The sequence below is a fragment of the Trachypithecus francoisi genome, unplaced genomic scaffold, assembly GCF_009764315.1.
Source record: "Trachypithecus francoisi isolate TF-2019V2 unplaced genomic scaffold, Tfra_2.0 Lachesis_group10, whole genome shotgun sequence".
NCBI lineage: Eukaryota > Metazoa > Chordata > Mammalia > Primates > Cercopithecidae > Trachypithecus > Trachypithecus francoisi.
Window position 1 is genome coordinate 88,496,801 of NW_022681455.1, and position 16,311 is coordinate 88,513,111.

General features: G+C 40.0%; 1 protein-coding gene across 2 annotated transcripts in view; it reads left to right on the forward strand.

The window, feature by feature from the left end:
• The first annotated feature begins 532 nt into the window (after window positions 1-532).
• Window positions 533-16,311, forward strand: part of LONP2 (lon peptidase 2, peroxisomal) — a 108,557-nt gene continuing 92,778 nt past the window's right edge. Inside the window, exons 1-4 of one of the 2 annotated variants that reach the window (XM_033218330.1) lie at window positions 533-987; window positions 9,905-10,139; window positions 14,369-14,500; window positions 16,041-16,163. In XM_033218330.1, coding sequence (XP_033074221.1) covers window positions 755-987; window positions 9,905-10,139; window positions 14,369-14,500; window positions 16,041-16,163 — 723 coding nt within the window. In that variant the 5' untranslated portion in view covers window positions 533-754. The remainder of the gene's footprint in view (window positions 988-9,904; window positions 10,140-14,368; window positions 14,501-16,040; window positions 16,164-16,311) is intronic. The other variant, XM_033218331.1, reaches the window with a different exon arrangement.

Below are 16,311 nucleotides of genomic sequence, written 5' to 3' on the forward strand. Positions count from 1 at the left end.
AATTGAACTATGATTATGTAAGATGATAACAGACGAAACTGGGTGAAAGGTATATAAGAACTCTTTGCTGTAGTTTTGTACATCTAAAATCAATTCCGGCCGGGCACGTTGGCTCACGCCTGTAATCCCAGCACTTTGGGAGGCCGAGGTGGACGGATCACTTGAGGTCAGCAATTAGAGACCAGCCTGGCCAACATGGTGAAATCCCCTCCCTACTAAAAATACAACAATTAGCTGGGTGTGTTGGCGGGCATCTGTAATCCCAGCTACTTAGGAGGCTGAGGCAGGAGAAACGCTTGAACCCGGGAGGCGGAGGCTGCAAGGCGCGGATATCGCGCCATTGCACTCAAGCCTCGGCAACAGAGCGAGAATCTGTCTCAAAATAAATAAATAAATAGCTCAAATCAAAAGTTAAAAACTCTTCAAGTATATATAAAAAAAATTGAAAACAGTTAAACACACTTCAAGTATACACAATTCAAATAAGATCATCCTTCCAAATATACTCTGAGGCGAAGGCCGCCGCACGCTTGAGTGCACCTCTTTTCGTAGAGGTACCACACGCAAGTCTTATCGGGAGGCTCTGCGAGAGGGCAGCGCGAAGCGATGGTTTCTGGGCCCGGGGGCGGACCGTATCGCGTAGCCGGAAGCGGGGGCGAGGAGGCGGGTCTGAGGTTTGGTCGCTGCGGCGCAGGCAGCGGGTAGCTGTCTGTCTTGCTCCTTTTGACAGCCCCCAGTGCGAACGGCTGCCACCATGTCATCAGTGAGCCCCATCCAGATCCCCAGCCGCCTCCCGTTGCTGCTCACCCACGAGGGCGTCTTGCTGCCCGGCTCCACCATGCGCACCAGCGTGGACTCGGCCCGCAACCTGCAGCTGGTGCGGAACCGCCTGCTAAAGGGCACGTCGCTGCAGAGCACCATCCTGGGCGTCATCCCCAACACACCTGACCCCGCCAGCGACGCGCAGGACCTGCCGCCGCTGCACAGGTAGGCCTGGCTGCCCCTGCGGAGGCGGCGGGCGGCGCGGCCTCCTCCGGGGACCTGGGCCCAGGCCACGGCCTGTCTTGAGCGCGAGGCTTGGTTCGGGGCGGCCTTTGCGGCTCGGTTCCACCTCTCCGGTGCTATCAAATGCAAAATGGAGATGACATTTACCTGCCCCATGACCATGAATGAGATCGTTCATGAAGTAGTGCCTGATACCTGGTGAAACTACACGGTTCCCTGCCGCTCTGAATGATTTAATTTGAATCCTCTTTCTGCCCCGGAATTCCTCGCCCTCGGTCTTCAGCCTCCTAGGCCAGTGCTTTTAACTCTTCAGGCCCTTTCTTTCTCCCCGGTGATCTCTGCCTTCACTTTCCTTCGCTTTCCGCCTTTCTCCCCACTGCCGTTTCCTCCTATCCGCCTCACCTTTTCTGTCACCCATTATTTTTGTCCTCTGAGACATTCCCTGCTCCGTAAGTTTTAACTTTTTCTTGTTTCATTCCTAAACTGCACTATTTGTGGGTGCCTTCTATACTGCTTGTCACCCTTTTCCTTCTCCCCCTAATACTTCTGTTTCTTATTGTAAAGGGTCTTTCGTGCTCACGTTTTCGCTGGTTCCCCCTTTCTGGAACCTTCCTAGCTTCTCACCTCTGCTCCTTCACTCATATCATTTCTTAGGTCCCAGGCATACTACTGTATTGCCCAGTACCGTCGCCTTATTGGTGTGACTTTGAGTGAGAGCCTTAACCTCTGTTTCTTTTAGTCTATAGTTTGGAAACTGACAGCATCCATGTTTTAGGCATGTTATGAAGAATAAATTGAATAATGTGTATATTCCGCTTTGCACCATGCTTGATGGATGACTGTGCTGTTCAGTACTGTGTAGTGCATGTGGCTTGTCAAATTGAGTTGCTGGATTTGCCAGTTGTCCTGATTTGCTGGGATTGTTTTAGTATTGAAAGTCCTATGTTTCAGCCCCTCCGTCCCAGGGAAACCAGGAGGTTGGTCACCCTAAATGTGCTGTAAGTGTACAGTACACACCAGATTTTGAAAAATCTTTTTGATTAATACATTTTATATAGATTAAATGTTGGAATGGTAATGTTTTGAGTACTTGGGGTTAATAAAATGTTAAGATTTCTGCTGTTTTTCCTTTATAATGTGGCCACTAAAATTTTCTATGTGGCCCACATTATATTTTTATTGGATAATGCTGATATGTAGTATACTCTCAACAAGTATCTTCAAACTCACCTCCCAAGCACCCGCCTCCTATTCCTAACTCTACTGGAGGTGTTGTGTTGTTTTAGAGCTTCTCCTTTCCTGGCAGTTATCACTGATTTTTAAATTAGGGGTTCCTGACTCTGAATGGATTTCCAGAGGGTTAGACATGCCTTATTTTTCCTCAAAATCTTGTGACTATGTACATTTTTTTTAGGCAAATCCTTTGCTTTCTTCAGTTCTCAAAGGAGACGGGTACCTCCCCCGCACCCCCATTGAAAGAAAGCAAAACAAAACAACAAAGACCGACAAACCTTCCACAACACCCCAGTATTCATTTATATTGTAAAAGCCTTGATTTTCTCAAGCATGGAAAATATTTTGGCTCCCATCTGACCTGCTTTGGTTATTGCCTGCGTGGAACTGGTCACATTCCAAGTTTCAGTACTCTTTGATAAATTGTATTGGATTCCAGTTTCCCAACATGTGACCCTGCTCCTTCTGCTTACTTTTCCCAAATTTTTTTGCCTTCTGTGCCCAGGCACTTAGTTCCCTGTCTAGGCAAGCGTGGTCATGATTAGACTTTGCATTTTCTTTTGACTGTACATATTTATTGATTAACCACGGGCACACTGTGAACTTGAAAAGTCGATTTAGTCACATTTTAAGTTTCACTATTTGTTGGTATTATTCTGGCAAGATTTTGGAGGGTTTTTATTATTTATTCATTTATTTATTTTTTGAGACAGAGTCTCATTCTGTCTCCTCGGCCAAAGTGCAATGGCGTGATCATAGCCCACTGCAACCTTGAACTCCTGGGCTCAAGTGATCCTCCTGCCTCAGCTTCTGGAGTGGCTGGGACTGCAGGTGTGCACCACTACACCCAGCTAAATTTTAAATTTTTTGTAGCGATGGGGTCTCACTATGTTGCCTAGGCTGGTCTTGAACTCCTGGACTCAAGCTATCCCCTGCTTTGGCCTCTGGAGTAGCTGGGTACTATAGGCAAGCGCCACCATACCCTTCAGGTTTTTTATTTATTTTATGAAAATCCCTCCAAAACAACAATCCTCAATTCTCCTGCTTGAAAGTAATCACTAATAATCAGATACTGTGTGATCTGATCCTTGATATTCATATTATTGCCTTTAACTGAGTAGCAATGTTAAAATTTAATCATTTAAATTAGAAAACATACATTGAAAAGTCTTCATAGAGTTCCAGCATTGTAAGAACTCATCAGACCATCTAGTTATCCTAGAAGTATTGTTTGCTACTTAAAAAGCCTATGTGGAAAGGTTGTACCATATTCCTTGGTAATAATTTCCAATGTCTTTTTTTCTCTAATATGGCCTTTAAAACACTCTGCAAGCTTTAATAATACCAATACTGAGTTATCCATAGCATTAGTCTGTTTCCATGCACAAATCTGTCCTTCCCCAGTTACCTGCTTTTCCGTATGGTAGCCCAGAGGCGAGAAGGGGGGCTCTGTTCCTATCTCTTGTTTCCTTTACGCCATCCAGGTGACACTGGCCACAACCTTCAAGGAGCAGCAGAAGTGATTTGCTCCCAGCGTTCTTTGCCACACAGAGTGGCAGGGTTAGATAATTTAAAATTTAATCATTTAAATTAGAAAACATACATTGAAAAGTCTTCATAGAATTCCAGCATTATAAGAACTCATCAGACCATCTAGTTATCCTAAAAGTATTGTTTGCTACTTAAAAAGCCTATGTGGAAAGATTATACCATATTCCTTGGTAATAGTTTCCAATGTCTTTTTTTTCTCTAATATGGCCTTTAAACCACTCTACTGAAAAAAAAAAAAGAAAGAAAAAAAAGGCTTTAATAATACCAATACTGAGTTATCCATAGCATTAGTCTGTTTCCATGCACAAATCTGTCCTTCCCCAGTTACCTGCTTTTCCGTATGGTAGCCCACAGGCGAGATGAGGGGCTCTGTTCCTATCTCTTGTTTCCTTTACACCATCCAGGTGACACTGGATGCAGCCTTCAAGGAGCAGCAGAAGTAATTTGCTCCCAGCGTTCTTTGCCACACAGAGTGGCAGGGTTAGATGTTGACTCACCTCTGCCGCTTCCTTGGTGGTTTTGAGTAGCACAGTCCCTTTCTGCACATTAGTGTGCACGCATGTTACCTGTAGGAGCCTTTTTAAAGGAGGAGCTTTGGACTTGTCCTGTAGTATAGAACTTGGCTGGCATGCTGACCTAGGGCACCCTGCGTTTTTCTGCTTAGTTGAACTGCATTTTTAGTGCCTCCTGAGTGACCCATTGTTTTCTTAGTGAAAAGGGTCATAATTTAGCACTGCCTATACAATATCCTTTCAAGCATTTCAAGGTGGTCATCCAGCCTTCTTCCAAATTTACACTCTTCAGGGTACGTGGCTTCATTTCCTCATAGTGCCGACTTCTCAGTCCCCCTCTTTGTTGGCTTGCTTCTTATCAGTAAGAACCCAGCTAAGTTTCATTGGCATTTATCTAACAAGCTATTAATGCCTTATTTATAACAGGTGCACAATTTCATAAGTTGGATCAGTTCTTCATCCATACAGTATTCCTATTTGTATTCTTAGAATTCTTAGACATTCAAGAAATATTACCTGGTAATGGTAAAATTTTAAAATTTAATCTATTATATTAGATTTTCCTAAATCTTCATTGACTCTTCTTAAGGAAGATATATGATACACTAGTGGTATTTCTTGAATTTAGAAATGAAGTTTTAAGAAAGAGTGAGAGGCTGGCTACAGTGGCTCATGCCTGTAATCTCAGCACTTTGGAAGGTCGAGGCAGGAAGATCACTTGAGGCCGAGAGTTCAAGACAGCCTGGCAACATAGGAAGACCCTGTCTCTACCAAAAAAAAAAAAAAAAAAAAATTAGCCAGGCGTGGTGACACATGCCTGTAATCCTAGCTATTTGGGGATGCTGAGGTGGGAGGATTGCCTGAGATGGGGAGGTCTAGGCTGCAGTGAGCCGTGGTTGTGCCACTACACTCCAGCCTGGGCGACAGAATGAGACCCTGTTTCAAAAAACAAAAAATGAAGTACAGATGTGGTCTCCCTGTGTTGACCAGACTGGTGTCAAACTTGTGGGCTCAAGTGATCCTCCCACCTCAGTCTCCCAAAGTGTTAGGATTACAGGCATGAGCCACCATGCCTGGTCTATGTTTATAATTCTTGTAGGTACAAGTGGAACCTATTGTCCATTGTGATGGGAAAAAAGTAAAATTTGTCTTAAAATATAATTAAGGAACTCTTAATTTATTAAATTTATCTTTAAAATTTAAATTTAAGTTGATTTATTAAATTTATTTCTATTAAATTTTCTTGTAACCATGTATAACTAAGTTGTTCTACTTTTATTTTTTTGAGACAGGGTCTCACTCTGTTACCCATGCTGGTGCCGTGGTGCCATCTTGGCTCACTGCAGCCTCTGCCTGCCAGGTTCAAGTGATCCTCCCACCTCAGTCTCCTGAGTGTCTGGGACTACAGGCATGTGCCACCATGTCCAGCTATTTTTTTTTTTGGTAGAAATGGGGTTTTGCCATGTTGCTCAAGCTGGTTTTGAACTCCTGAGCCCAAGCGATCCACTTGCCTTGGCCTCCCAAAGTGCTGGAATTATAAGTGTGAGCCACCATGCCATGTTCTACCTTTTTGAATCTCATTTACTCACTTGTAATAAGGAAATAATACTACCTTCTTCATGGGGTGAAAGGAGGTATAAAATGAAGTATATATATGAAAGCCTTTTGAAACTGCAAAGCATTCTAAACCTATATCCAATGGATAGTTTTAAATGTAGATTTTCACAAAAGGGGATTAAAGAGAGTAGTGGGGAGGCCCCATATTATTCCAACATGGGCTGAACTGAACTAGCATCTTTGCTGGAAGGTCTTGGAAGATTAAAGATTCCAAGAAAATGAAGGGCTTTGAGTAAAAAAAAAATTTAAAAAGTGGCTGGGCCTGGTGTCATGTGCCTGTAGTCCCACCTGCTCCTGATGCTGAGGCGAGGGGATTACTTGAGCCCAGGTGATTGAAGCTGCAGTGAGCTATAATCGCATCACTGCACTCCAGCTTGGGGGACAGAGCAAGATTCTGTCTATAGGAAAAAAAAAAACAATTGCTGGGCATATAGGCCGGAATTAAATATTTACATAATATCCTCATCTTGGAAAACTGCTCTTTCCAGTAGTGCTGCTTTTAGATTTTCCCACTACTGCAGTTGATGGTTCTTAAATGTTTGGACCTCTTATATTATTTAGGTCAGTTTCCAAATTATACAAATTATTAACCGTTGTAGTCAGACCTCATTTGAATTAAAACAATATTTTACAAACTCTGAGGGTAGATTTGAGTTAGGATTTGGATTAAAACATTATCTTACAAACTCTGAGGGTAAATTTGAGTTAGGAGTTTCAAAACTTCTTTGAACAATATCATAGTTAGGATGTGGATTTACGGAGCTACTAGCTAAAGGGAAGGACACCAGTCGTTGGGATGTATAAGTTTGGATCTGTTGCAAAATTAAAATGCTGCCTTTTGAGCATACCTAATAATGCACATTTAATGGAAGAGCCAGAATTTTTAGAAAAATGACTGACTTGAGGCTGGGCACAGTGGTTCATGCCTGTAATCCCAGCACTTTGGGAGGCCGAGGCGGGCGGATCACAAGGTCAGGAGATCGAGACCATCCTGGCTAACATGGTGAAACCCCGTCTCCACTAAAAAATACAAAAAAATAAATAAATAAATAAATTAGCCAGGTGTGGCAGGCGCCTGTAGTCCCAGCTACTCGGGAGGCTGAGGCAGGAGAATGGCATGAACCTGGGAGGCGGAGCTTGCAGTGAGCCGAGATCACACCACTGCACTCCAGCCTGGGCGATAGAGTGAGACTCTGTCTCAAAAAAAAAAAAAAAAAGACTGACTTGATGTACAACCTTTTGTATATCATAGAAGGAAAATATTAGTTGAATATTTTGTTTATTTACCTGTTTGTATATGTAAAATGTGGGGCCCAATATACAATAGATTCTTTTTCACTATGCTTTTCACCCAAAATGTCTCACCAGGTACTCTGTTTCTAGCCATCTATAATTTCACAGATTTTTTTCTATAAAAGGGATATATTCTAGGTTGGGCACGGTAGCTCATGCCTGTAATCCTAGCACTTTGGGAGGCCGAGATGGGAGGGTTGCTTGAGGCCAGTAGTTCGAGATCAGCCTGGTCAACATAATGAGACCCCATCTCTTGTTTAAAAAAAAAAAAAGGTTTTTTTAAAAGGGATAATTTCTAGTCAACTATAAGTGATTTTAAGTAAAAAGCAATTAAGACATGTATACATCTATACCTTTTGTAGACATAGTATAAATTCAGCTTAATCTCTTCAGTTTGGAACATCTTCCTTTCACAGCAAAAATATTGTATTTGCCTATTTTATAGGAAAACCCCTTTTGGCCAGGTTGGTGGCTCATGCCTGTAATCCTAGCACTTTGGGAGGCTGAGGTGGGTGGATCACCTGAGGTCAGGAGTTTGAGACCAGCCTGGCCAACATGGTGAAACATGGTGTATTCTACTAAAAATACAAAAGTTAGTTGGGTGTGGTGGTGTGTGCCTGTGATCCCAGCTACTTGGGAGGCTGAGGCACGAGAATCCCTTGAACGCAGGAGGGAGGGTGCAGTAAGCCGAGATCATGCCATTGCGCTTCAGCCTGGGCAACAGGGCAAGACTCCCTCTGAAACAAACACACAGAAAAACTGCAGTGACTCACACTTGTACTACCAGCACTTTGGGAGGCCAAGGTGGGCGGATCATGAGATCAAGAGATCGAGACCATCCTGGCCAACATGGTGAAACCTCATCTCTACAAAAAATACAAAAAATTAGCTGCATGTGGTGGTGTGCACCTGTAGTCCCAGCTACTTGGGAGGCTGAGGCAGGAGAATCACTTGAACCTGGGAGACGGAGGTTGCAGTGAGCCAAGATTACACTACGGCACTCCAGCCTGGTGACAAAGCGAGACTCTCTAAAAAAAAAAAACAAAAAAAAAAAAAACAAAAAAAACCCCCCAAAAAACCTCTTTAGCATCACCTTTTAGCAGTGACGTAGCCCAAATAATTAAATTTGTCTCCTGATCTGGAGGTTTGGATTTGTCTCATCTCTCTTTCTGGTTCCTCCTTGGTTTCTACTTTGTAAACCCTTTAGGCTGGGGATCCAGTTTCTTGTCTGTGGATATTTTATGTACAAACAGGACTGTGAGCTCTTTCAGCCTTGTGCAAACATTGATGAATATCATCTGCAATGAATTATGGTTTAAGTTATTCTCTAATCAGTTTAGATGTGGCTCACTTTCTCAGGCAATCTGAGTGGGCTTTCAGGAAGTGGGAAATAAGATCTACTATTGATTGAAGAAAAGCAACCACAACATGAATAAGTCAAAATAATAGCCAATTGCTAAATAATTTCAAGTTTTTTATGTACGTGATTTTTTTCCCTCACCAATTTATCTCCTCAGTTGTTTGGCTTAAGTTATTAGTTAAATCAGTTTTTATTGTAAATATGATAATGACTGAAAAGTAAGAAAGGATAGACGTAGTTCAGAATAAGCTGAGTGGCAGAAAGAAGCCAAAGGCTATGTGTAATCCATGGAATGAGTAATTTATAAGGAAGTAATCAAGAATTCACTGTGTATAGAAGTAAGCAAGTTCATTCATATTCACATACTGTATTATATGATTTATTATCTTTGAGATGGGCAGGTGTGGTGTTCTTCTATTACTGCTTTCCCAGGGTGTTGAGAGTTCTAGTCCTTCTGTTTTCTTTTCTGTAATTACCAGTTTTCCTATGGCTGAAGGGAGAAAATATTATTTATTTTGGGATCTGGAAGTATCTTCTCAATGTTGATTTTTATATTTTATATAACTGGCTTAGTTTGGATGAGGCTTCCTTTCTGTGAATTAAATTTATATGTGACTTGATCAGAGTTGTGTTTACTGATGAGGGGCTGAGACTTAAAGCCTTTTCACCTATTGTTAGGAAAAGTGATTACCACTTAGAACTAGGTTGAGACCTTTTGAGATGTGGGTCTTTCTTTAGCTCTCCTCAGTCTATGGCAGTGTGTGGACTGTAATATTTAGCCCTCACACTTAGAAATTCAGTGTTAAGGGCATAATATGTAAGTTCCCAGTTTATGATAAAGTGGGTATGTGGAAGTTTCATAGATTGATTATGTAAGAAAACTGACTTGATGTTAGTAGAACAACTGGTGTTGGAACAGAGATTTCTTAGATTGGTTTATGCTATTTATATTTAAATGTATTTAAATTGATATTTATCCTGGTATAAGATTGCCTTATTCTTAGTTGGCAACGTTAATTTAAGGTATGTAATTCTGAACTACTTTTCTCTTACATTTTTATGCCTGATAATCCAAGTGTTTACAAATTCCTACCTAATTTTTTAAAAGAGGTGCGGATTATAGTGAGATGGCCCACTTTGCCGTATAGCTGAGGGTAGTGGCGGAAGAGGCCACATGCTGGATGCTAAGTTAAATAGAGAAATAATTTATTTACACTTCAGTTTTTTTTTTTTTTGCTTAATGAATTTATTAGAAAAGCCAACACTTTCTGAAGTGAGTTTCTGTTCTACCATATTGAATGTTTGTAATACCGCTGTTTTATGTGTTTTTCAGGATTGGCACAGCTGCACTGGCCGTTCAGGTTGTGGGTAGTAACTGGCCCAAGCCCCACTATACTCTGTTGATTACAGGCCTGTGCCGTTTCCAGATTGTACAGGTCTTAAAAGAGAAGCCATATCCCATTGCTGAAGTAGAGCAATTGGACCGACTTGAGGAGTTTCCCAGCACCTGTAAAATGAGGGAGGAGCTAGGAGAACTATCGGAGCAGTTTTACAAATATGCAGTACAAGTAAGTTGCTTTTGTTTTTTCTTAAAACCCATTTGTTTTTGATTCCTTTGCTTTCCTAAGGTACGATGAATCTGTTAGATGGTGAAGTTTTAGGACAGTATACATTTAAATGACTTAGTAACATAATATATTAATTCTGATTTACTCTTGTCTGGGGTTCTACCTGAATCATTCCAGGACATATTGGCCTACCCTTTCTAAAGTTTTTCCAAATGTTATTTCTACAGTTTTCCTTCTAACTTCTACTGTCTCTAAACTAGATAATTATTAAACCTAAATATTTAAAGCTTAAAAATGAAATACTGCACAGAAGCTATTTGTCACTAAAATATCTAGGCACCATTTATATAAGTTATATTACTTCAAAAGTCAAGATCACATTGTCTAGCAGTAACTATGGCAGATCAAGCCTGTGGTAGGCTGATTTCAAGTATGGTTAAAACCTTGATTAACTAGAATGCTGGGAGGGAAGCACATTTTAGATATGCATTAAACATTTGACTCCTTAATTCTAGTTTTTTTTGGTTAACTCTAGATAGAACAGAAAGCTTCTCTTCCCACCCCATTTTGTTTCAAACCTTAATGAAACATATAAAATTATAAAGTATAGTCTACTTTTCTATTAATATAATCCAGTGACTATAACTAGATCTATGAGGATCAGATGTTTAAAAGTTTCGATTATAAATACTACTGATCATTGAAATATGTGTAGGGCGAGTGTTCATAGCCTGTGGTACTTGTATCTGATGTGGCATTTGAAGAGCCATACTTATAGTGTAATGAACAATAATAGAAAAATAGAAAATTTGAGGGCCAGGAGCGGTGGTACATGCCTGTAATCCCAGCACTTTGTGAGGCTGAAGTAGGCGGATTGCTTGAGCCCAGGAGTTTGAGATCAGCTTGGGCAGCATGGTGAGATCCCGTCTCTACAAAATGTACAAAAATTAGCCGGGTGTGATGGTGCGTGCCTGTAGTCCCAGCTACTGGGGAGGCTGAGGTGGGAGGATTACTTGAACCTAGGAGGTGGAGGTTGCAGTGAGCCAAGATTGCATCACTGCACTCCAGCCTGGGCGACAGAGTGAGACCCTGACTCAAAAAAAAAAAAAAGAAAAACAGAGAATTTGAATCTGTAATTTCTATGAGGGCTGAAAAAAAGGACTTTGAGGAAAGAAACTTCAGTTTGAAAGCTGGAATAGTGAATATACTGCTTAGGAATAAAGGAGATTGAGAGAAATAGAATTTCTTTTTCTTTTCGGCAGTGATGTTCCCTGGGTCTTCGTGCTTCTGTTAGACTTAGATGGCTTCATAGCCTCTTTTGCATTGCCTTTACTTCTTTGCACTTTGAATCTAGAGAAACTTTTTAAACTTATAAAGATTTTACAGTGACACTAAAGGAATTTTTAGAGATAAATAGATCACCACACATCTTACCATCATCCTGCATCAAATTTAATTTTTGTTAAATTTCATATTTAATTATATGTTTTGTTTTTTTATCCATGTCTAAGGTTCATATTAAGTACTTTTATTAATTTCATTGAGTTAATGTATACTAATTTTGTAATTTCTCTTTTTAGACGTTAAGGTTATTTCCAATTATTCTCTTTCATCCCCTTCTGCATCTACTTCTACAGCCCTCTTCAATGGACTTCTTCAATAGCCTCTTGTCTCCTAGTTCTTCGTCTTGAACCTTTTCTCTTCACTGAGCCTTTCTAAAAGAAATTTGGGGCATCCCTTTCCCTTGAGTAAAAGACTTCAATGGCTCTAGGATGAAGACGAAATTTCTTAGTGTAACATTAAGACCATTTGCAACTTGTCTTGGGCCTATCTGTCTTGCCTCAACTCTAGTTATCACCTCATTGACACCCTAGTTCTAGCTCTACTGAATGTAAAACAGCTTCACATTGAGTTATTTCATGTCTCTATGATTCTGCCTTTGGTTCTTTGCTGGGAGTGCTCTTCTGTCTCTGATTTTTTTTTTTTTTTTTTGAAACGGAGTCTCACCCTGTCGCCCAGGCTGGAGTGCAGTGGTGCAATTTTGGCTCGCTGCAGCCTCCGCCTTCTGGGTTCAAGTGATTTTCCTGCGTCAGCCTCCTGAGTAGCTGGTATTACAGGCACGTGCTACCATGCCCGGCTAATTTTTTGTATCTTTAATAGAGACAAGGTTTACCCATGTTGGCCAGGCTGGTCTCGAACTCCTGACTTCATGATCTAACCGCCACCACACCTGGCCTCCGTCTCTGAATTTTAAAATTGAATCTATGCTTTCCCAACGGCTGTAAGCTGTTACCACTCCTCTCTCTGTGCCTTCACAGTCTGTCATACATGTAATTTAACATAATGCTTATCCCATTGTATTGAAATGTATCTTATAGGTATTTTTTCTCTACCAAATTTGAATTTATTTTTCTCCTTTAGCCATCCTGTACTGAGCAGTGTATTGGGTCTGGCAAATAGTTTGTACTCAGTAAATGTTTGGAAAATGAGTTTTAACTGTTTTATTTATTTTCGTGGGGTGAATTCCTAGTAGTAGGTGTATTCAAATTTTATTATCTACTTCTTCCACCTGAGCAGCATCGTAATTATACTTTAATTCCCTTCATTCTAGGCAGGTAATGGATAGGTTCCAAAATTACAATGTTGTTGGAGGGGTTTGATTATTATTAGCACATGAAATCTTATTTGAATTGACTAAATGAGGGTTTGGTACATCATTTATGAATTAGTGTGAACTAAGTTTTGCTGTGTTAACTTCTCTGAAATCTCAGTCACATGACATGAGTGTCTTTCTGGCTCATGCTTCATGCCTGAGACTAGTGGGGGTTATGTCTGCCTATTAGAGTCACTTGGATCCAGGTGGATTGGAGATTCATCTCAAGACATGCTTCCCTTATCTCTGAGGCAGGAAAAGGAAATGGGACGTATCTCTCATTGGCTTGTAATGCTTCTGCCCGGAAGGAACTGTCACTTCCACTATGTTTCATGGGTCAATTTAAAACTCTTAGACACGCCTATTAATATATTTGAAGGAAGTTAGAAAGAGCAGTGCCCGGAAGAAAAGGGGAATTTGTCAGTAGCCCTAATGACTATCACAGTTACTGAAAGTGTGTCTTGGGCATAATCTGTCTTTTAACTCCCAGATACACCCTGACAGTTGTTTTTCTAAAAATCATTGACAGTCAGTGCTCAGATTCTAGTTAGTCCAAATTGATATGGTTTGGCTGTGTCCCCACCCAAATCTCACTTTGAGTTGTAATAATTCCCATGTGTCAGGGGCGGTGCCAGGTGTAGATAATTGAATTATGGGGGCTGTTTCCCCCTTACTGTTCTCTTGGTAGTGAATAAGTCTCACAAGATCTGATGGTTATATAAATGATAGCTCCCCTGCACACGCTGTCTTGCCTGCCGCCATGTAAGACAGGCCTTTGCTTCTCCTTTGCCTTCCTCCATGATTGTGAGGCTTCCTCAGCCATGTGGAACTGTAAGTCCATTAAACCTCTGTCTTTTATAAATTACCCAGTCTCTGGTATGTCTTTATTAGCAGTGTGAGAACAGACTAATACACACATGTTATACTAAATATTAATATTTCAGCTTCTGATTGGCCGTGATAATATCATCAACTATGCTAAATTTCTAATAATACACATATTTCTAATAATATGCATCTAATAGGGGTTATATTGTGATTATGTAAGAGAATATTCTTGTTCTTAAGAACAAGGGTCCTTAATCTGTCACAGGATTAGAGATTTAAAGAATAAGGATCTTGATTCTGCAGCTTATCCTTAAATGTTCGTTAATTATGTGTGAGTGTGGAGAGAGAGAAAGCAAACGTGGCAAAATGCCACTTTTCAGTTGGTGAATTCAATTGGTGAATCTGGAATAAGGATATATAGGAGTTACTGTATGATTCTTGCAACTTTTTTATATGTTTGAATTTTTTTCAATAGAGAGTTAAAAATAATCATGGCACAAGTTTACAAAGCCTTTGTAAACATTAGTATTAACTACTTTTGAGCCATTATTGCTTTTCATTCTAATTGATGTTTTGAAAGTACTTTTCTTTTCCTCTGAGGCCTGTAAAATACGTGGACTATATTAATCAGTGATCTTTCAAAAACAAAGACTGGGGCCCAAACATTAAGCCTAGATGGAAATCTGATTTTTAAAAATTCACAAATAATGCCAGATTTCATTTAAAAGACTTTTTTTCCCCCTTCTAGTTGGTTGAAATGTTGGATATGTCTGTCCCTGCAGTTGCTAAATTGAGACGTCTTTTAGATAGTCTTCCAAGGGAAGCTTTACCAGACATCTTGACATCAATTATCCGAACAAGCAACAAAGAGAAACTCCAGGTAACAGTGTTCCCTTCTTGAATGCCAGGTTGCTTTGTCACTTTTTATTGAGATCTAGATAGTGAGTAGTTAAGTTTTGACCTTCAAGAAAAAGATATTGGAGACCCAAAGTAGTTGAAATGCTTTTACATTTAAACTGACTTTCAAATGTGGTTGTTTTATATTTTTGTTTACACAAGCAGCTCTTTTATTTGCATAATCAGTACTAATAGTCAATTTACAAAAAAAGTTAAAGCAAAGAATCATGAAAAGGTCAATATTTGGCTGGGTGCTCATGCCCGTAGTCCCAGCACTTTGGGAGGCCGAGATGAGTGGATCACTTGAGATCAGGAGTTCAAGACCAGCCTGGCCAACGTGGCGAAACCCCATCTCTACTAAAAATACAAAATTAGCTGGGCGTGGTGGTGCACGCCTATAATCCTAGCTACTTGGGAGGCTGTGGCAGGAGAATCGCTTCAACCCGGGAGGCGGAGGCTGCAGTGAGCCAAGATTGTGCCACTGCACTCCAGGCTGGGCAACAGAGACCTCTGTCTCAAAAAAAAAAAAAAAAAAAAAAAAAAAAGGGTGAATATTTAATTTAACTTAAATATGTAGACATTCTTTGATTCACTATTTTTAAATGTGGAGCCATGGCCCTTCCCTTATGTGTGGACCTGCTTTCTTAGAATCTTCATGATGTTTTTTATATAAATCACACCTATGATACATTACTTATAATTTTAAATTTATATTTATTTAAAGTGAAATGAATTTTAAAGATACTTGAAAAGTAATCAAAGTGTAGAATCCTATATTTACATGATTTAATCCCCAAACTGTAATACTTTATAAGTTTTCTTGCACATTTATTTTTAAAGCAGTCTTTTTTACTGAATCATCCTAGAACATTTGTTTGTTTTCAGTGAAACAGCTCTTTCATGTGTTCCCAGTTTATTTAATACTTAAATCCAAAGTTATAATAGCAAATGCAACTAACACAAACAGGTTGGTTATACACAGGAATTCAATTAAACCGGTGGGAGTAGAAGAGTTACAGGACTGCCAGAGAGCCCCCTGGCTATGGGCGGCAGCAGTGTGTTTTACTGCAGGAACGGAGAGCGGCCTGTGCTCCGACAGATCACTAGTGAGAGTTGGTTCAGTGCTTCTGTTGTCTTGTGTATGTAAACATTTAATATTTTGAACTTATAATTTGTTTAGATCTAATATGAAAACACATGCTGGGCTTTAAGAGAATAATTCCCGGAAAGAGTTGACGTCAACTGTGTATCTGGTTTTTTTATCTTAAAAACACACAGCTTCATTTTAAAGTGAAAAATCAAGATTCTGTTTTTTTCTTTCTTTTTTGAGGATTCTGATACTCATCTCAAACAACCTTGCTGATTAATATAGTTCATTTGGTTGTCTTAGCCGTAGTGTAGCTGTGAATACTGGTAAGAATTTTTTTTTTTAACTTGGCAATTCAAACCATGGCTCTGACTGCCTGTTTTTTGGATTGTGTGTTTCTGAGAGAGATCCTATTAATTGACTCACATTTCCTTAGATTTTAGATGCTGTGAGCCTAGAGGAGCGGTTCAAGATGACTATACCACTGCTTGTCAGACAAATTGAAGGCCTGAAATTGCTTCAAAAAACCAGAAAACCCAAGCAAGATGATGATAAGAGGGTAAATATTTATTTTAATCCATTTAAGGTTTGAAAAAAAGAGGAGAATAAAGAGAGGAACAAAAAAGAAAAGTTTATTGTCTCCTACCACTCGCATTACTGATAAAATTTAGGTGTTTTCTTCTCATCCTTGTCTTTGCTTGGATTTA